This window comes from Procambarus clarkii, chromosome 54, assembly GCF_040958095.1.
Source record: "Procambarus clarkii isolate CNS0578487 chromosome 54, FALCON_Pclarkii_2.0, whole genome shotgun sequence".
NCBI classification, from domain to species: Eukaryota; Metazoa; Arthropoda; class Malacostraca; order Decapoda; family Cambaridae; genus Procambarus; species Procambarus clarkii.
In genome coordinates this window covers 1,520,203-1,543,795 of record NC_091203.1, presented here as the reverse complement: position 1 = coordinate 1,543,795, position 23,593 = coordinate 1,520,203, and the positions used below count along the sequence as shown (strand labels likewise).

General features: G+C 37.2%; 1 protein-coding gene across 1 annotated transcript in view; it reads right to left on the bottom strand.

The window, feature by feature from the left end:
- Positions 1-717: 717 nt before the first annotated feature.
- LOC138352575 (uncharacterized) overlaps positions 718-23,593 on the bottom strand; it is a 53,369-nt gene continuing 30,493 nt past the window's right edge. The window contains exon 7 of the mRNA XM_069305065.1: positions 718-1,322. Coding sequence (XP_069161166.1) covers positions 1,188-1,322 — 135 coding nt within the window. The 3' untranslated portion in view covers positions 718-1,187. The remainder of the gene's footprint in view (positions 1,323-23,593) is intronic.

The following is a 23,593-nucleotide window of genomic DNA, read 5'->3' as shown; positions in this document are numbered from 1 at the left end:
GCTGGAGGTGGGGTCCCTCCATTGTTTCAAGCGCGGGTTGGACAAGTATATGAGTGGGATTGGGTGGTTATAAATAGGAGCTGCCTCGTATGGGCCAATAGGCCTTCTGCTGTTACCTTTGTTCTTATGTTCTTATGTTCTAATGTTCTAATGGCTATAGTGGGTAAAGACTGTATTGAGTAAAGGCTACAGTGAGTAAAGCCTACAGTGAATAAAGGCTATTAATGAGTAAATGCTATTGTGAGTAAAGACCATAGCGAGTAAAGGCTAGAGTGAGTAAGGACTATAGTGAGTAAAGGCTATAGTGAGTAAAGGCTATAGTGAGTAAAGGCTATAGTGAGTAAAGGCTATAGTGAGTAAAGGCTATAGGGAGTAAAGGCTATAGGGAGTAAAACCTATAGTGTGTAAAGGCTATAGTGGGTATAATCTATAGTGAGAAAGGCTATAGTGGATAAAGGCTATAGTGGGTTAAGGCTATACTGGGTAACTGGTATAGGAAGTAAAGGCTATAGCGGGTAAGGGCTATAGTGGGTAAATATAATTTTAATCCTCTGTATCTTATTTATTACTTTTGAAAAGCTATATGGGTAAAGCTATGGTAGGTAAAGGCTCTTGTGGGTAAAACTATAACGGGTAATGTCAATAGTGTAAAAAGCTATGATGGTAAAGGTTTTACTGGGCAAATCTGTAGTGGGTAAAAGGTATAATAACTAATGCTTTAGTGGGTAAATGCAATTTTAATTCCTCTGTAAATTTGTATCTTACAAATAAATTTTAAAAGTCATATGGGTAAAAGGAGCATAGAAAATATGATTTGAATTCCTTGGTAGCTCATAATAGGTTTAAACCCCTTGGTAGCTCATAATAAGTTTAAACCCCTTGGTAGAACATAATAGGTCTAAACCCCTTGGTAGAACATAATAGGTCTAAACCCCTTGGTAGCTCATAATAAGTTTAAACCCCTTGGTAGAACATAATAGGTCTAAACCCCTTGGTAGCTCATAATAAGTTTAAACCCCTTGGTAGAACATAATAGGTCTAAACCCCTTGATAGCTCATAATAAATTTAAACCCCTTGGTAGAACATAATAGGTCTAAACCCCTTGGTAGCTCATAATATGTTTAAATACAACAAAGTTCTTGAAGCCTTATATAAGGCGTCCCTCGTCACTGATGCAAACACCGATCTAATAACCTCTGTCCTCCTCCAGGAACCTGATAACGTCGAAGTCGTTGGGCACGGTCTGTGCTCTCTCCTGGATATCTTGGAGTGTGTAATCCATCAAAAGTTCTCCGTTCTCAAACACCGGAACAAGTAGGTCCTGAAATATAGAACCTGGTATAGAATTAACAGTTCTTGGTGAAAATGGTAATGATCTTACTAATGCTAAATTCAAAGTTTTTATTAAAAGATTTTGGGAGCCCTACTTTTCAATATTTCCTATATATTCAAACAGTGTCTATCAACATGTGTCCATCAACACGTGTCCATCAACACGTGTCCAAACAAAGTGTCCATCAACACGTGTCCAAACACAGTGTTCATCAACACGTGTCCATCAACACGTGTCCATCAACACGTGTCCAAACAGTGTCCATCAACACGTGTTGATGGACACTGTGGGCACTGGTGAGCATTGAAGCGCAGGTCCCTCAAACTGCTCGAAAGGAAAATTGAGAATCGAAGCGAATTTTGGTTGTGGGAGATTCCCAGGTGAGGTATTTAGACAGAACGTTTTGTGCCAGAGATAGGGGGAACAGATTAAGGGTTTGCTTTCCGGGAGCTGGAATTGGTGATATTGTTGGAAACATGAATGATATTATGACAGGAAATGGAAACAAACCCATTATTTGTATTAGTGCAGGGGGTAATGATGTTGGACGAGTTAGGAGTGAGGAACTAATACAGAGATTCAGGACAGCCATTGAATTAGTTAGGAGCAAGGGAGGAATCCCGATCATATGTGGCATTCTTCCAAGAAAGGGAGTAGGAAATGAATGGATATCGAGGGCACTTGGTGTCAATTGCCGGCTGGAAAGATATTGCAAATCAAATGCAATATCTTTCATAGACAACTGGGAACACTTCTATGGAAGAAATGAAATGTATGCTCATGATGGGGTGCATCTATCGAGAGCTGGGGTTGTTGCTGTTGCGAACTCGTTGGAAGAAGTGGTTTAGATGTAAAACATCTAAACTATTGGGACCGACTAAAGAGCCTAAAACTGTACTCCCTTGAGCGCAGGCGGGAGAGGTACATAATAAATTACACGTGGAAAATATTAGAGGGGCTGGTCCCAAACCTGCACACAGAAATAACATCACATGAGACCAGAAGACATGGCAGGATGTGCAGAATACCCCCGTTGAAAAACAGAGGTGCAACTGGTACTCTGAGAGAGAACTCTATCAACATCAGAGGTCCGAGACTGTTCAACACGCTTCCACTACACATAAGGGGCATAACTGGCCGACCCCTCACAGTGTTCAAGAGAGAACTGGATAAGCACCTCCAAAGGATACCTGATCAACCAGGCTGTGACTCGTACGTCAGGCTGCGAGCAGCCGCGTCCAACAGCCTGGTTGATCAGTCCGGCAACAAGGAGGCCTGGTCGACGACCGGGCCGCGGGGACGCTAAGCCCCGGAAGCACCTCAAGGTAACCTCAAGGTAGAGGTGTTTGTTTGGGTTTAAACTGATAGTAGATAGAGGTATGGGAATTGATTTGGAAGGAGGTAATAAAAATATGTGTTTGTGGGAGAAAGGAATTGGCAAAATGATCAGGGAAAGAGAAGGGCCTCAAAATAACAATTCACTTAGGGTATATTATACTAACAGTAGAAGTCTAAGAAATAAAATTAACGAATTAAATGCTCTTGTCTGCACAGAAAAAATAGATATTATTGCACTTACCGAAACGTGGATGAATGTAGAAAATAGAGAACTATTAGCTGAATATCAAATAAATGGATTTAAACTATTTCACACAGATAGATATATTAGACGAGGAGGGGGAGTAGCCATATATGTTAGGGACAATTTGAAATGTAGTCTCAAAGAGGGAATCAAAACTGAGCCACACACAGAAACTATTTCGATAGAATTATACGAAAAAGCAAATAATATTATAATAGGAGTTATATATAACTCCTATTATATAAGGCCACAAAATTTAGACAGAATGGAAGCAAAGCATCTATGGGATGAAATTGCATATGCAATTGCATAGGAATTGCATTCAGTTGCATATTGTCCTGGGGACCATTCAGGCTTGTTCGCATGGGATGAAATATCTAGGGCATCTAGATCTAACAGTATTTACGTCATGGGTGACTTTAATTTTAGAGGAATAAACTGGTTGAACAAAACAGGGAATAGTGAAGCAGAAGATTTTCTAGAATTAATTGACGATTGCTTTCTTACGCAACACATTAAGGAACCAACACGGGAAAATAATATTTTAGATTTAGTGTTAACTAACAGGGAAACACAAATCAGTGACATCGAAATAGGGAGTGAGCTAGGGAACAGTGATCACAAAGAAATCAGATTTAGTATAGAATGGAATAGACCTGTAGGAGAAAATTCTGTTAAAATGCCAGATTTTCGATAAGCTGATTTTAATAGCCTTAGAAATTTTTTGGGTCAAATTGATTGGAAAGTCTTGGGTATGGGGTGGGGGCCCGTCTTGGAGCGAGACATGAACCCAGCGATAGGTGACGTAAATGGGGATTTCGATGTGGATTCAATATATAACTTATTTAAGAATATTCTAAACAAAGCACAGGAACGTAGTATACCATACAAATTGAATAGATCGAATACCAATGACCCAAAGTGGATAACAAAGAATTTGAAGAACCTTATAGGTAAAAAGAGAGCTTGGTACAAAAGGATTAAAAATGGGGAGGTCACTTTATAACAGGAATTCGTACAACTGGTTAGAAATGTTAAAAAAGAGATAAGGAAAGCAAAAAGAAACTATGAAGTTCGCATAGCAGGGCAAGCAAAGACAAATCCTAAAGGGTTTTTTTCAGTTATATCGTACTAAGACTAGGGAAAAGATAGGTCCATTCAAAACTGAGACAGGTCAAATAACAGATAGTGATGAAGAGATGAGTAGTATTTTTAATAAATATTTTGTATCTGTATTTACTAAAGAGGAACTTAACAATATGCCTTCAGCCGAACAAGTCTATGTGGGTGGGGACGAGGACAGGTTGACGAGTTTAACAGTTACCAGGGATGATGTTCTTAAACAAATAGTAAAACTCAAACCAAACAAATCCCCAGGGCCGGATGAAGTGTTTGCCAGGGTGCTTAAAGAATGCAAAGAGGAGCTTTGTGACCCACTGTCAACCATATTTAAGAAATCAATAGAGTCAGGCAGAGTGCCAGAGTTTTGGAAAGTTGCTAATGTGATACTAGTTTTTACGAAAGGAGATAGATCACTTGCGTCTAACTATCGACCAATTAGCCTAATGTCTATTGTGGGAAAGTTACTCGAATCTATAATAGCAAATAAAATTCGTCTTCATCTTGAAAAACATAAATTAATAATTGAGTCGCAACATGGTTTTATAAATGGCCGTTCATGTTTAACAAATTTGTTATCTTTTTATTCTAGCATTGTTGAGGCAGTTGATAGTGGTAAGGATTGCGATGTTGTGTACCTTGACTTTAGCAAAGCTTTTGATACAGTGCCACATGAAAGACTGATTAAAAAGTTAGAGTCTCAAGGTATTGGGGGTGCTATATTAAGCAGGATTGGGGCATGGCTATACCAAAGGAAACAGAGAGTTAGTATAAATGGAGTCAAGTCAGAGTGGGAAAATGTTGTAAGTGGGGTGCCTCAGGGCTCTGTCCTGGGCCCTCTGTTGTTTATAATATATATAAATGATTTAGATTCAGGTTTGAGTAGCAACATTTGCAAATTTGCCGATGATACGAAAATCGGTAGGGAAATTAATTCGGAGGAGGACTCACTATCACTTCAAGTTGATCTAGATAGGGTTTTGAAATGGTCGAAGGATTGGCAGATGCAGTTTAATGCTGATAAATGTAAAGTTCTGAGGTTAGGTAATGATGATAGGGTTACAAGATACGAGCTAGATGGTGTTGAGATTGCGAAGTCGAATTGCGAAAGGGATCTGGGAGTTATGATTAGTAACAATTTAAAACAAAAGGATCAATGCATAAATGTTCGTAATAAGGCAAATCGGACACTTGGATTTATTAATCGCAGCGTTAGTAACAAGACACCTGGTGTGGTTCTCAAGCTATATCTTGCTCTAGTTAGGCCCCATTTAGATTATGCAGTTCAGTTTTGGTCGCCATATTATAGATTGGATATAAATTCACTTGAACGTGTCCAGCGTAGGATGACTAAGTTAATTCCCCAAATTAGAAATCTTTCATATGAAGAAAGATTAACAAATCTTAAGTTGCATTCACTGGAAAGGCGAAGAGTTAGGGGTGACATGATAGAGGTTTACAAGTGGGTGAATGGACATAACAAAGGGGATATTAATAGGGTATTAAAAGTATCAACACAAGACAGAACACGAAACAATGGGTATAAATTGGATAAGTTTAGATTTAGGAAAGACTTGGGTAAATACTGGTTCAGTAACAGGGTTGTTGATTTGTGGAACCAATTGCCGCGTAACATTGTGGAGATGGGGTCCCTCGATTGTTTTAAGCATGGGTTGGACATGTATATGAGTGGGATTGGGTGGTTATAAATAGGAGCTGCCTCGTATGGGCCAACAGGCCTTCTGCAGTTGCCTTTGTTCTTATGTTCTTATGTTATGTTATGTACGTGTCCAAGCACAGTGTCCATCAACACGTGTCCAAACATAGTGTCCATCAACACGTGTCCAAACATAGTATCCATCAACATGTGTCCAAACACAGTGTCCATCAACACGTGACCAAACATAGTGTCCATCAACATGAACATAAGAACATACGAACAAAGGCAACTGCAGAAGGCCTATTGGCCCATACGAGGCAGCTCCTATTTATAACCACCCAATCCCACTCATATACTTGTCCAACTCACGCTTGAAACAATCGAGGGACCCCACCTCCAGCAAGTTACGCGGAAATTGGTTCCACAAATCAACAACCCTGTTACTAAACCAGTATTTACCCAAGTGTTTCCTAAATCTATACTTATCCAATTTATACCCATTGTTTCGTGTTCTGTCTTGTGTTGATACTTTTAATACCCTATTAATATCCCCTTTGTTATGTCCATTCACCCACTTGTAAACCTCTATCATGTCACCCCTAACTCTTCGCCTTTCCAAAAGAACAAAGGCAACTGCAGAAGGCCTATTGGCCCATACGAGGCAGCTCCTATTTATAACCACCCAATCCCACTCATATACATGTCCAACCCATGCTTGAAACAATCGAGGGACCCCACCTCCACAATGTTACGCGGCAATTGATTCCACAAATCAACAACCCTGTTACTGAACCAGTATTTACCCAAGTCTTTCCTAAATCTAAACTTATCCAATTTATACCTATTGTTTCGTGTTCTGTCTTGTGTTGATACTTTTAATACCCTATTAATATCCCCTTTGTTATGTCCATTCACCCACTTGTAATCCTCTATCATGTCACCCCTAACTCTTCGCCTTTCCAGTGAATGCAACTTAAGCTTTGTTAATCTTTCTTTATATGAAAGATTTCTAATTTGGGGAATTAACTTAGTCATCCTACGCTGGACACGTTCAAGTGAATTTATATCCATTCTATAATATGGCGACCAAAACTGAACTGCATAATCTAAATGGGGCCTAACTAGAGTAAGATGTAGCTTGAGAACCACACCAGGTGTCTTGTTACTAACACTGCGATTAATAAATCCAAGTGTCCGATTTGCTTTATTACGAACATTTATGCATTGATCCTTTTGTTTTAAATTCTTACTAATCATAACTCTCAGATCCCTTTCGCAATCCGACTTCGCATTCTCAACACCATCTAGCTCGTATCTTGTAACTCTATCATCATTACCTAACCTCAGAACTTTACATTTATCAGCATTAAACTGCATGTGCCAATCCTTTGACCATTTCAAAACCCTATCTAGATCAACTTGAAGTGATAGTGAGTCCTCCTCCGAATTAATTTCCCTACCGATTTTCGTATCATCGGCAAATTTGCAAATGTTGCTACTCAAACCTGAATCTATATCATTTATATATATTATAAACAACAGAGGTCCCAGGACAGAGCCTTGAGGCACTCCACTTACAACATTTTCCCACTCTGACTTGATTCCTTTTATACTAACTCTCTGTTTCCTTTGGTATAGTCATGCCCTAATCCAGCTTAATATAGCACCCCCAATACAATGAGACTCTATCATTTTAATCAGTCTTTCATGTGGGACTGTATCAAAAGCTTTGCTAAAGTCAAGGTACACAACATCAAAATCCTTACCACTATCAACTGCCTCAACTATGCTAGAATAAAAAGATAACAAATTTGTTAAACATGAACGGCCATTTATAAAACAATGTTGCGACTCAATTATTAATTTATGTTTTTCAAGATGAAGACGAATTTTATTTGTTATTATAGATTCGAGTAACTTTCCCACAATAGACGTTAGGCTAATTGGTCGATAGTTAGACGCAAGTGATCTATCTCCTTTCTTAAAAACTGGTATCACATTAGCAACTTTCCAAAACTCTGGCACTCTGCCTGACTCTATTGATTTATTTAATATGGTTGACAGTGGGTCACAAATCTCCTCTTTGCATTCTTTAAGCACCCTGGCAAACACTTCATCCGGCCCTGGGGATTTGTTTGGTTTGAGTTTTACTATTTGTTTAAGAACATCCTCCCTGATAACTGTTAAACGCGTCAACCTGTCCTCGTCCCCACCCACATAGACTTGTTCGGCTGAAGGCATATTGTTATGTTCCTCTTTAGTAAATACAGATACAAAATATTTATTAAGAATACTACTCATCTCTTCATCACTATCTGTTATTTGACCTGTCTCAGTTTTTAATGGACCTATCCTTTCCCTAGTCTTAGTACGATATAACTGAAAAAACCCTTTAGGATTTGTCTTTGCTTGCCCTGCTATGCGAACTTCATAGTTTCTTTTCGCTTTCCTTATCTCTTTTTAACATTTCTAACCAGTTGTACGAATTCCTGTTCTAAAGTGACCTCCCCATTTTTAATCCTTTTGTACCAAGCTCTCTTTTTACCTATAAGGTTCTTCAAATTCTTTGTTATCCACTTTGGGTCATTAGTATTCGATCTATTCAATTTGTATGGTATACTACGTTCCTGTGCTTTGTTTAGAATATTTTTAAATAAGTTATATACTGAATCCACATCGAAATCCCCATTTAAGTTACCTATCGCTGGGTTCATGTCTCGCTCCAAGACCGGCCCCCACCCCATACCCAAGACTTTCCAATCAATTTGACCCAAAAAATTTCTTAGGCTATTAAAATCAGCTTTTCGAAAATCTGGCACTTTAACAGAATTTTCTCCTACAGGTCTATTCCATTCTACACTAAATCTGATTTCTTTGTGATCACTGTTCCCTAGCTCACTCCCTATTTCGATGTCATTAATTTGTGTTTCCCTGTTAGTTAACACTAAATCTAAAATATTATTTTCCCGTGTTGGTTCCTTAATGTGTTGCATAAGAAAGCAATCGTCAATTAATTCTAGAAAATTTTCTGCTTCACTATTCCCTGTTTTGTTCAACCAGTTTATTCCACTAAAATTAAAGTCACCCATGACGTAAATACTGTTAGATCTAGATGCCCTAGATATTTCTTCCCATATATGCTTTGCTTCCATTCTGTCTAAATTTGGTGGCCTATATATAACTCCTATTATAATATTATTTGCTTTTTCGTATAATTCTATCCAAATAGTTTCTGTGTGTGGCTCAGTTTTGATTCCCTCTTTGAGACTACATTTCAAATTGTCCCTAACATATATGGCTACTCCCCCTCCTCGTCTAATATATCTGTCTGTGTGAAATAGTTTAAATCCATTTATTTGATATTCAGCTAATAGTTCTCTATTTTCTACATTCATCCACGTTTCGGTAAGTGCAATAATATCAATTTTTTTCTGTGCAGACAAGAGCATTTAAATCGTTAATTTTATTTCTTAGACTTCTACTGTTAGTGTAATATACCCTAAGTGAATTGTTATTTTGAGGCCCTTCTCTTTCCCTGATCATTTTGCCAATTCCTTTCTCCCACAAACACATACTTTTATTACCTCTTTCCTCCAAATCAATTCCCATACCTCTATCTACTAACAGTTTAAACCCAAACAAACACCTCTAACCACTTCTTCCAACGAGTTCGCAACAGCAACAACCCCAGCTCTCGATAGATGCACCCCATCACGAGCATACATTTCATTTCTTCCATAGAAGTGTTCCCAGTTGTCTATGAAAGATATTGCATTTGATTTGCAATGTCTTTCCAGCCGGCAATTGACACCAAGTGCCCGTGACATCCATTCATTTCCCACTCCCTTTCTTGGAAGAATGCCACATATGATCGGGATTCCTCCCTTGCTCCTAACTAATTCAATGGCTGTCCTGAATCTCTGTATTAGTTCCTCACTCCTAACTCGTCCAACATCATTACCCCCTGCACTAATACAAATAATGGGTTTGTTTCCATTTCCCGTCATAATATCATTCATGTTTCCAGTGAATGCAACTTAAGCTTTGTTAATCTTTCTTCATATGAAAGATTTCTAATTTGGGGAATTAACTTAGTCATCCTACGCTGGACACGTTCAAGTGAATTTATATCCATTCTATAATATGGCGACCAAAACTGAACTGCATAATCTAAATGGGGCCTAACTAGAGCAAGATATAGCTTGAGAACCACACCAGGTGTCTTGTTACTAACGCTGCGATTAATAAATCCAAGTGTCCGATTTGCCTTATTACGAACATTTATGCATTGATCCTTTTGTTTTAAATTCTTACTAATCATAACTCCCAGATCCCTTTCGCAATTCGACTTCGCAATCTCAACACTATCTAGCTCGTATCTTGTAACCCTATCATCATTACCTAACCACAGAACTTTACATTTATCAGCATTAATCTGCATCTGCCAATCCTTTGACCATTTCAAAACCCTATCTAGATCAACTTGAAGTGATAGTGAGTCCTCCTCCGAATTAATTTCCCTACCGATTTTCGTATCATCGGCAAATTTGCAAATGTTGCTACTCAAACCTGAATCTAAATCATTTATATATATATTATAAACAACAGAGGTCCCAGGACAGAGCCTTGAGGCACTCCACTTACAACATTTTCTCACTCTGACTTGATTCCATTTATACTAACTCTCTGTTTCCTTTGGTATAGCCATGCCCTAATCCAGCTTAATATAGCACCCCCAATACCATGAGACTCTATCTTTTTAATCAGTCTTTCATGTGGCACTGTATCAAAAGCTTTGCTAAAGTCAAGGTATACAACATCACAATCCTTACCACTATCAACTGCCTCAACTATGCTAGAATAAAAAGATAACAAATTTGTTAAACATGAACGGCCATTTACAAAACCATGTTGCGACTCAATTATTAATTTATTTTTTTCAAGATGAAGACGAATTTTATTTGCTATTATAGATTCGAGTAACTTTCCCACAATAGACGTTAGGCTAATTGGTCGATAGTTAGACGCAAGTGATCTACCTCCTTTCTTAAAAACTGGTATCACATTAGCAACTTTCCAAAACTCTGGCACTCTGCCTGACTCTATTGATTTATTAAATATGGTTGACAGTGGGTCACAAAGCTCCTCTTTGCATTCTTTAAGCACCCTGGTAAACACTTCATCCGGCCCTGGGGATTTGTTTGGTTTGAGTTTTACTATTTGTTTAAGAACATCCTCCCTGGTAACTGTTAAACTCGTCAACCTGTCCTCGTCCCCACCCACATAGACTTGTTCGGCTGAAGGCATATTGTTAAGTTCCTCTTTAGTAAATACAGATACAAAATATTTATTAAAAATACTACTCATCTCTTCATCACTATCTGTTAATTGACCTGTTTCAGTTTTTAATGGACCTATCCTTTCCCTAGTCTTAGTACGATATAACTGAAAAAACTCTTTAGGATTTGTCTTTGCTTGCCCTGCTATGCGAACTTCATAGTTTCTTTTTGCTTTCCTTATCTCTTTTTTAACATTTCTAACCAAATGTGTCCAAACATAGTGTCCATCAACACGTGGCCAAACACAATGTCCATCAACACGTGTCGAAACACAGTGTCCATCAACATGTGTCCAAACATAGTGTCCATCAACACATGTCCAAACATAGTGTCCATCAACACATGTCCATCAACATGTGTCCAAACATAGTGTCCATCAACACGTGTCCAAACATAGTGTCCATCAACCTGTGTCCAAACATAGTGTCCATCAACACGTGTCCAAACATAGTGTCCATCAACACTTGTCCAACATATTGTGCTATTACAAACTCCCTGATCTCCGACAGAGGACAACTGTACCCATCAATGTTGCATGTCTGCAAGAGTGAAGAGCTCGTATTAGCGCCCAACCTGTATCTTACATGGCTGCAACCTCTGTATGTTGCATGTTACACAACCTCGCCAACACCAACCCCCCGTACAGCTTTACCACCAAGTGATGGCTTATGTAGGAAAATCCTTCCAATATTATGAATTTCAAACATTCACGATGATGCGTAGATTGTGACCTGGAACCGATGCATATGTCTGAAGACATTCTTGACTTTTATCCCGACTTCAACACCAGCTCCCATACCGTTAGGCCAACCTGTCAATCTGTCATCACAAAGTGACAGTATCAATTATTACTACAAATGGAAGTACAAATTATTAACTTCCCTAGGCCTTGTATATTACATGCGTATGTTCTAAATGTACATAATGCAGATGTACTAAGGCTTTGGCTGCCATATTTTGACTAGGATTGCTTACGTGGATATTAAGTCGCAATAACGTGGATGAAAATTAGACACTCAACCCACACATCTGAAAAATAAAAGAAGCGACGACGTTTCGGTTCTTCCTGTACCATTAGCAAGTCATGTTACCATTGCATGAGTTGATAATGGTCCACATTATGACATGACAATTATATTATTTTCAGATTTGTGGGTTATGTGTCTAGGGTTGCTTATTTATGCCTAGGACTGGTTTTTAGGCTTATTATCACTGTTCTATTATTTGGTTTGCTCTTTATAGTGGTCCATTGTATAAAACGTAAACCTCTTTTGGATACTACAGCCCAAATTTTGTCCGTTTGATTCATAGTAGCTATAGGTTCTCTCTTTTTAGAATATGGGTTGATTTGGCTATTGTTTCAATAAGCTAAGTGTCCCTCGAAAAAAATCTGTAAATCTGACACCCTAGGCATCGGTTGTCATTTGTACTTCCCCAAATATTATATCAGGGATTTATAAAGAGAAAAAATCATACTTACCAAACCTACTTGTTACGCTGAAGTGTAACCAACTATAATGATAAAGGGTTCCCAGATGAGTTTTATGCACGGACTACAACAACGCCTATCAGATATGGGGAAGAGAGCTCTGCTCTTTTCAAACATATGAATTCGATAGAATTTTTTATTCGATAGACTGGGTGAATTTTATTAGTTACCGAAATTTACCTGGTAACATGTATTAATATACGCAACAACATTCCACTTCGAAAACGACAGGAAGCCGGCGGCTTGTCAAAAGTTTTCCATTTGTCCTGACGATTAAAGTGTTTTAACATAATTGTGTTTGAAAGAGGGTAGAATTCATAAATATATATACATATATATATATATATATATATATATATATATATATATATATATATATATATATATATATATATATATATATGCGAACAAGCCTGAATGGTCCCCAGGACAATATGCAACTGAAAACTCACACCCCAGAAGTGACTCGAACCCATACTCCCAGGAGCAACGCAACTGGTATGTACAAGACGCCTTAATCCACTTGACCATCACGACCGGTGTGAGTTTTCAGATATATATATATATATATATATATATATATATATATATATATATATATATATATATATATATATATATATATATATATATATATATATATATATACATATATATATATATATACATATATATATATATACATATATATATATATATATACATATATATATATATATATATACATATATATATATATATATATATATATATATATATATATATATATATATATATATATATATATATATATATATATATATGTATACACCTCGACATCCTCACAGACCAACATCACCTCAGCACTGAAACAAGGATTACCAAGAAACTAACAACATTATATGGAGGACCTATGGCAATTCCACGACCAAGAGATGGCTTCCTGAACCTTGCAGGAATTAACCTCACTGAGGACCAAGTCACTCTCCTAAATCTGGGCATAAACTGTCATGTTATGTCCAGACCGAGTGAGATGGCCCGGAAAGTAGAGTTGGAAATTCTGTTGGACGACATATTCGACCTCGAGACACAAAAGAAGGTCACTACCAAAGATACCTTACAAGCAGAACTTATTGCAGAAGGAGGAAAGAATCGAGGCAACTACAGAAGCACCATACTGTCCCCCGAGCTTAAAGCGGCAGCTAAAAGCCTTCGTGAGAACAAGGAGATAGTTGTCAGGAGAGGTGACAAGTCGCCAATATATGTCATTCTTAAAAAAGACGAATATCTGGCGAAAATGAACATCATACTCTCTGACCAAACTAAGTTCCAAAGGGTAACGAAGGACACTACAGCCGAATTAAAAGCAAAGGTCAACAAACTGATCGAAACTGTGAACGCCAAGAAATCCGGACTCCACCTGCCAAAGATCATTGGGGAATATAAACCTGGATATGCGTATGGAAATGTCAAGACGCACAAGCCTGGAAACCCACTTCGGCCAATCATTAGCCAGATACCCACACCCACGTACAGACTGGCGAAGCGACTCAACGGCCTGCTGACTCATGTTCCTTGCGCCTTCAGCCTGAAGTCTCCAAAGGAATTTGTTGACTTACTGTGGGGCACACGGGCCACAGGGATAAGAGCCTCGTTGGACGTAGAATCGCTGTTTACCAACGTACCTGTGGACGAGACAATCGGAATGATAGCCGACAGAGTGTATCGTGATCCAGCCTGTACTCCTCTTGACATACCAGAAAATATTCTGAGGAAACTACTCCAAGCTTGTACTAAAGAGGCACCCTTCTTGAGCCCGGATGGGCACATGTATAAGCAAGTAGATGGGGTCGCCATGGGTTCTCCCCTAGGTGTCCTGTTTGCAAACTTCTACATGGGTACCATCGAGCAAAAAGTCTTAGTCGACATGAACTTGAAACCGGCCATATACTGCAGGTATGTTGACGACATTTTTACACAGGTACCTGATGTCAGACATCTGCAGGAGCTGAAGGAGGCATTTGAGCAGAGTTCCGTGCTGCGTTTCACTTACGAGATGGAAAAGGATGGGAAGCTGCCCTTTCTAGATGTAACAGTCATGAAAAAGGGCGGAGGTTTCCACACTGCAGTCTACACTAAGGAAACAAACATAGGAATGTGCCTAAATGCCAACAGCGACTGCCCTGACAGGTACAAGAGGAGTGTTGTTAACGCATATGTCGACCGTGCTCTCAGCCACAGCTCAGAATGGAAGCAAGTCGACGAAGAACTCTGTAGGGTAAGGCAGGTCCTAGTCAATAACGGCTTCTCCAATGGTTTCGTCGAAGACACCATAAGAAGGAAAGTGAAAAGCCATGCAACCTCTGAAGAGACAACTAACACAACACCTATGCCCCCTATTAGACTATTTTACAGGAACTTCTTTTCCACAGCTCATAAAACGGAGGAAAGGGTCCTGAAAGATATTGTTAATGGAAACGTTATCCCTACAGACAAAAATCAGAGGATACAACTGACGATTTACTATAAAACCAGAAAAACGGCCAGCCTACTCATGAGAAACTCTCCAGACACAAAACAGAACGCTTTAAAAGAGACTAACGTCGTCTATGCCTTCAAATGCCCACTTGGGTACTGTAAGCTCCAAAAAACCCAGTATATAGGCAAGACAACAACATCTCTTTCTAGGCGTTTAACGATGCATAAGCAACAGGGCTCCATTAAGGAACATATAATCTCTTCCCACAAGCAAACCATCGCCAGAGAAATCCTAGTAAACAACACAGAAATCATCGATAGATACAGCGATAGCAGGCATCTTGACGTTTGCGAGGCACTACACATCAAGAAGTCAACACCAGCAATCAACAGCCAATTATTGCACAACTATATTCTACCCACCTCAAGACTACGCTCCAATATAGAAGCATCAAGAAATATGGACCAATAGGCTTTCTACAAACACTTCTATTCAATATCCATTGTTTCGTGTTCTGTCTTGTGTTGATACTTTTAATACCCTATTAATATCCTCTAATGCCACATCATCCTTCCCACCTTACTCAAATGTAATGCCACATCACCCTTCCCACCTCACTCAAATGTAGATATAAAATCAGGGAAACGCAAGTTCTAATCAGTTGTGTATTTGTGAAGTCTTTGAAAATGTAATAAGTTTTACGAAACGCGCCCGTGTCGCGTCAGACTAGAAATCCTCCAAAAAACCCAGTATATAGGCAAGACAACAACATCTCTTTCTAGGCGTTTAACGATGCATAAACAACAGGGCTCCATTAAGGAACATATAATCTCTTCCCATAACCAAACCATCGCCAGAGAAATCCTAGTAAACAACACAGAAATCATCGATAGATACAGCGATAGCAGGCGGCTAGACGTTTGCGAGGCACTACACATCAAGAAGTCAACACCAGCAATCAACAGCCAATTATTGCACAACTATATTCTACCCACCTCAAGACTCCGCTCCAATATAGAAGCATCAAGAAATATGGACCAATAGGCTTTCTACAAACACTTCTATTCAATATCCATTGTTTCGTGTTCTGTCTTGTGTTGATACTTTTAATACCCTATTAATATCCTCTAATGCCACATCATCCTTCCCACCTTACTCAAATGTAATGCCACATCACCCTTCCCACCTCACTCAAATGTAGATATAAAATCAGGGAAACGCAAGTTCTAATCAGTTGTGTATTTGTGAAGTCTTTGAAAATGTAATAAGTTTTACGAAACGCGCCCGTGTCGCGTCAGACTAGAAATAAAAAATGAATTTTGGAGAAGTGATTTTTGATTTACCTCCAACAGTGAAGCATAATGTACGAAAGATTGAGAAAATTCGTGTTAGAATTATTAATCTTACTTTTTCGGTCATATTTAATAAAATATGTCTACAGGAAAGACTGCTACCAAAATATACTAATATATATATATATATATATATATATATATATATATATATATATATATATATATATATATATATATATATATATATATATATATATATATATATATATATATATATATATATATATATATATATATATATATATATATATATATATAAATACCCCAGAATTCCTACCTCTCTTATGGCTTTGAAGTATAGCGTAGTGGATACAGCATGCAACTGCCACCTTGTTGGCCAGTGTTCGAGTCCCCTGGTGGGTTGAGTGTCTAAAAAGTTATAAACTTCAGCTACTGGAATAGGGTAGTCTGTGCATATATATATATATATATATATATATATATATATATATATATATATATATATATATATATATATATATATATATATATATATATATATATATATGAATTCTACCCTCTTTCAAACACAATTATGTTAAAACACTTTAATCGTCAGGACAAATGGAAAACTTTTGACAAGCCGCCGGCTTCCTGTCGTTTTCGAAGTGGAATGTTGTTGCGTATATTAATACATGTTACCAGGTAAATTTAGGTAACTAATAAAATTCACCCAGTCTATCGAATAAAAAATTCTATCGAATTCATATGTTTGAAAAGAGCAGAGCTCTCTTCCCCATATCTGATAGGCATTGTTGTAGTCCGTGCATAAAACTCATCTGGGAACCCTTTATATTATATATATATATATATATATATATATATATATATATATATATATATATATATATATATATATATATATATATATATATATATATATATATATGGGGGGATACATAAGGGATAAACATAGGGGCTGCAGAAGGCTTATTGGCCCATACGAGGCATCTCCTATCTAAACACAAAGATTAATCCAGTGTAACTGGCCTGTCTTCTGTGTTGGCATCGATATGTTCTTGTCTTGTCCTTACTCTCATGGTGGGTAGAGTAAATAGTTCCGTGATTTGGGTGTTCATGGTAGGTCGCTCTATTCTTATGTGAATTGCCAATGGGCAATTATGAATTATGGGCAATTCACATAAGAATAGAGCGACCTACCATGAACACCCAAATCACGGAACTATTTACTCTACCCACCATGAGAGTAAGGATAAGACAAGAACATATCGATGCCAACACAGAAGACAATGTCCAACATAACAGGCCAATTACACTGGATTAATCTTTGTGTTTAGATAGGAGATGCCTCGTATGGGCCAATAAGCCTTCTGCAGCCTTCTGCCTCGCTCTATTCTTATGTGAATTGCCAATGGGCAATTATGAATTATGGGCAATTCACATAAGAATAGAGCGACCTACCATGAACACCCAAATCACGGAACTATTTACTCTACCCACCATGAGAGTAAGGATAAGACAAGAACATATCGATGCCAACTCAGAAGACAATGTCCAACATAACAGGCCAATTACACTGGATTAATCTTTGTGTTTAGATAGGAGATGCCTCGTATGGGCCAATAAGCCTTCTGCAGCCCTATGTTTATCCCTTATGTATCCCCCCATGTTTTCACCTTCATTGTATTATCACCTGACCTAAGTGAAGGACCTGGTGACTCTAGTGGGAGCCCTGAGGACAGAGTTGGACTCTCTGCGGGAGGAGGTGCGTCAGCTTAAAAAACAACGAGAAGTAACGAAGGAGGAGACCAGCAGTAAAGGGACCTCGTCTTGGAGAGTTGCGAAAGACAGGGGCCTTAAGAAGACTTTGATAAAGCCGCCTTCAAACGCCATAGCAACTTCAAATTCATTTGACGTTTTGGAGGACGAGTGCTGTGGAGAGACTGTGGATCGCGCAAAAGGGAAAGCAACGAAGAGAAAGGAAGCGCAGGCCCCTCAGAAAGTAAAGGAAGTACCTAAGCAAACATTAGTTGTGGGAGATTCCCAGATAAGGTATTTGGATAGAACGTTTTGTGCTAGAGATAGGGGGAACAGGTTAAGGGTTTGCTATCCCGGAGCTGGCATTGGTGATATTATAAACAACATGAATGATATTATGGCTGGTAATGGGAACAATCCCATTATTTGCATTAGCGTGGGAGGAAATGATGTTGGTCGAGTCAGGAGTGAGGAACTGATTCAGAGGTATAAAACAGCCATAGAGTTAGTTAGGAGCAAGGGAGGAATCCCGATCATATGTGGCATTCTTCCAAGAAAGGGAGTGGGAAATGAATGGATATCGAGGGCACTTGGTGTCAATTGCCGGCTGGAAAGATATTGCAAATCAAATGCAATATCTTTCATAGACAACTGGGAACACTTCTATGGAAGAAATGAAATGTATGCTCGTGATGGGGTGCATCTATCGAGAGCTGGGGTTGTTGCTGTTGCGAACTCGCTAGAAGTGGTGGTTAGAGGTGTTTGTTTGGGTTTAAACTGTTAGTAGATAGAGGTATGGGAATTGATTTGGAGGAAGGAGGTAATAAAAGTATGTGTTTGTGGGAGAAAGGAATTGGCAAAACGATCAGGGAAAGAGAAGGTCCGCAAAATAACAATTCACTTAGGGTATATTACACTAACAGTAGAAGTCTAAGAAATAAAATTAACGAATTAAATGCTCTTGTCTGCACAGAAAAAATAGATATTATTGCACTTACCGAAACGTGGATGAATGTAGAAAATAGAGAACTATTAGCTGAATATCAAATATATGGATTTAAACTATTTCACACAGATAGATATATTAGACGAGGAGGTGGAGTAGCCATATATGTTAGGGACAATTTGAAATGTAGTCTCAAAGAGGGAATCAAAACAGAGCCACACACAGAAACTATTTGGATTGAATTAAACGAAAAAGCTAATAATATTATAATAGGAGTAATATATAGGCCACCAAATTTAGACAGAATGGAAGCAAAGCATCTATGGGATGAAATATCTAGAGCATCTAGATCTAACAGTATTTATGTCATGGGTGACTTTAATTTTAGCGGAATAAACTGGTTGAACAAAACAGGGAATAGTGAAGCAGAAGATTTTCTAGAATTAATTGACGATTGCTTTCTTACGCAACACATTAAGGAACCAACACGGGAAAATAATATTTTAGATCTAGTGTTAACTAACAGGGAAACGCAAATTAATGACATCGAAATAGGGAGTGAGCTAGGGAGCAGTGATCACAAAGAAATCAGATTTAGCATAGAATGGAATAGACCAGTAGGAGAAAATTCTGTTAAAGTGCCAGATTTTCGAAAAGCTGATTTTAATAGCCTAAGAAATTTTTTGGGTCAAATTGATTGGAAAGGCTTGGGTATGGGGTGTGGGCCGGTCTTGGAGCGAGACATGAACCCAGCGATAGGTGACTTAAATGGGGATTTCGATGTGGATTCAATATATAACTTATTTAAGAATATTCTAAACAAAGCACAGGAACGTAGTATACCATACAAATTGAATAGATCGTATACTAATGACCCAAAGTGGATAACAAAGAATTTGAAGAACCTTATAGGTAAAAAGAGAGCTTGGTACAAAAGGATTAAAAATGGGGAGGTCACTTTAGAACAGGAATTCGTACAACTGGTTAGAAATGGTAAAAAAGAGATAAGGAAAGCAAAAAGAAACTATGAAGTTCGCATAGCAGGGCAAGCAAAGACAAATCCTAAAGGGTTTTTTCAGTTATATCGTACTAAGACTAGGGAAAGGATAGGTCCATTAAAAACTGAGACAGGTCAAATAACAGATAGTGATGAAGAGATGAGTAGTATTTTTAATAAATATTTTGTATCTGTATTTACTAAAGAGGAACTTAACAATATGCCTTCAGCCGAACAAGTCTATGTGGGTGGGGACGAGGACAGGTTGACGAGTTTAGCAGTTACCAGGGAGGATGTTCTTAAACAAATAGTAAAACTCAAACCAAACAAATCCCCAGGGCCGGATGAAGTGTTTGCTAGGGTGCTTAAAGAATGCAAAGAGGAGCTTTGTGACCCACTGTCAACCATATTTAATAAATCAATAGAGTCAGGCAGAGTGCCAGAGTTTTGGAAAGTTGCTAATGTGATACCAGTTTTTAAGAAAGGAGATAGATCACTTGCGTCTAACTATCGACCAATTAGCCTAACGTCTATTGTGGGAAAGTTACTCGAATCTATAATAGCAAATAAAATTCGTCTTCATCTTGAAAAACATAAATTAATAATTGAGTCGCAACATGGTTTTATAAATGGCCGTTCATGTTTAACAAATTTGTTATCTTTTTATTCTAGCATTGTTGAGGCAGTTGATAGTGGTAAGGATTGCGATGTTGTATACCTTGACTTTAGCAAAGCTTTTGATACAGTGCCACATGAAAGACTGATTAAAAAAATAGAGTCTCATGGTATTGGGGGCGCTATATTAAGCTGGATTAGGGCATGGCTATACCAAAGGAAACAGAGAGTTAGTATAAATGGAATCAAGTCAGAGTGGGAAAATGTTGTAAGTGGAGTGCCTCAAGGCTCTGTCCTGGGACCTCTGTTGTTTATAATATATATAAATGATTTAGATTCAGGTTTGAGTAGCAACATTTGCAAATTTGCCGATGATACGAAAATCGGTAGGGAAATTAATTCGGAGGAGGACTCACTATCACTTCAAGTTGATCTAGATAGGGTTTTGAAATGGTCAAAGGATTGGCAGATGCAGTTTAATGCTGATAAATGTAAAGTTCTGAGGTTAGGTAATGATGATAGAGTTACTAGATACGAGCTAGATGGTGTTGTGATTGCGAAGTCGGATTGCGAAAGGGATCTGGGAGTTATGATTAGTAAGAATTTAAAACAAAAGGATCAATGCATAAATGTTCGTAATAAGGCAAATCGGACACTTGGATTTATTAATCGCAGCGTTAGTAACAAGACACCTGGTGTGGTTCTCAAGCTATATCTTGCTCTAGTTAGGCCCCATTTAGATTATGCAGTTCAGTTTTGGTCGCCATATTATAGAATGGATATAAATTCACTTGAACGTGTCCAGCGTAGGATGACTAAGTTAATTCCCCAAATTAGAAATCTTTCATATGAAGAAAGATTAACAAAGCTTAAGTTGCATTCACTGGAAAGGCGAAGAGTTAGGGGTGACATGATAGAGGTTTACAAGTGGATGAATGGACATAACTGGGGGGATATTAATAGGGTATTAAAAGTATCAACACAGGACAGAACACGAAACAATGGATATAAATTGGATAAGTTTAGATTTAGGAAAGACTTGGGTAAATACTGGTTCAGTAACAGGGTTGTTGATTTGTGGAACCAATTGCCGCGTAACATTGTGGAGGTGGGGTCCCTCGATTGTTTCAAGCACGGGTTGGACAAGTATATGAGTGGGATTGGGTGGTTATAGAATAGGAGCTGCCTCGTATGGGCCAATAGGCCTTCTGCAGTTACCTTTGTTCTTATGTTCTTATGTTCTAATGCGGGTATAAAATCAACTAATATATATATATATATATATATATATATATATATATATATATATATATATATATATATATATATATATATATATATATATATATATATATATATATATATATATATATATATATGTATATATATATATATATATATATATATATATATATATATATATATATATATATATATATATATATATATATATATATATATATATATATATATATGTGTCGTACCTAGTAGCCAGAACGCACTTCTCAGCCTACTATGCAAGGCCCGATTTGCCTAATAAGCCCAGTTTTCATGAATTAATTGTTTTTCGACTACCTAACCTACCTAACTTAACCTAACTTAACTTTTTCGGCTACCTAACCTAACCTAACCTATAAAGATAGGTTAGGTTAGGTTAGGTAGGGTTGGTTAGGTTCGGTCATATATCTACGTTAATTTTAACTCCAATAAAAAAAAATTGACCTCATACATAATGAAATGGGTAGCTTTATCATTTCATAAGAAAAAAATTAGAGAAAATATATTAATTCAGGAAAACTTGGCTTATTAGGCAAATTGGGCCTTGCATAGTAGGCGGAGAAGTGCGTTCTGGCTACTAGGTACAACATATATATATATATATATATATATATATATATATATATATATATATATATATATATATATATATATATATATATATATATATATATATATGTCGTACCTAGTAGCCAGAACTCACTTTTTGGCACTATCACTATATATATATAGTGATAGTGTATATATATATATATATATATATATAACTCACTATATATATATATATATATATATATATATATATATATATATATATATATATATATATATATATATATATATATATATATATATATATATATATATGTCGTACCTAGTAGCCAGAACTCACTTTTTGGCCTACTATTCAAGGCCCGATTTGCCTAATAAGCCAAGTTTTCCTGAATTAATATATTTTTTTAATTTTTTTTCTTATGAAATGATAAAGCTACCCATTTCATTATGTATGAGGTAAATTTTTTTTATTGGAGTTAAAATTAACGTAGATATATGACCGAACCTAACCAACCCTACCTAACCTAACCTAACCTATCTTTATATATTAGGTTTGGTTAGGTAGCCGAGAAAGTTAGGTTAGGTTAGGTTAGGTAGGTTAGGTAGTCGAAAAACAATTAATTCATGAAAACTTGGCTTATTAGGCAAATCGGGGCTTGCATAGTAGGCTGAGAAGTGCGTTCTGGCTACTAGGTACGACATATATATATATATATATATATATATATATATATATATATATATATATATATATATATATATATATATTTTGACTCTATGAATCATAATGTCCAAAAACGGAAGAGTACCATTCTCCTCAGTCTCACAAGTGAATTTTATTGAAGGTACCAAAGAATTGAGTTCATTAAGAAAAACTATCTGGTCTTTGTTGCACGGCCATAAGCACAAAATATCATCAACATACCTAAACCAAACTACATTAGCCGGGATAATCCTGGATAAGATTTTTGTTTCAAAGAATTCCATATACAAATTGCTTAAAACTGGGGACAGGGGATTGCCCATCGCCATACCAAATGTTTGTTTGAAAAATTTTCCATTAAAACTAAAATAATTGTCTTTTATACACAATTTAATAAGTTCCAATACTTTATTGGTCTGCAAGCTCAAATTATATTTAGGCAGT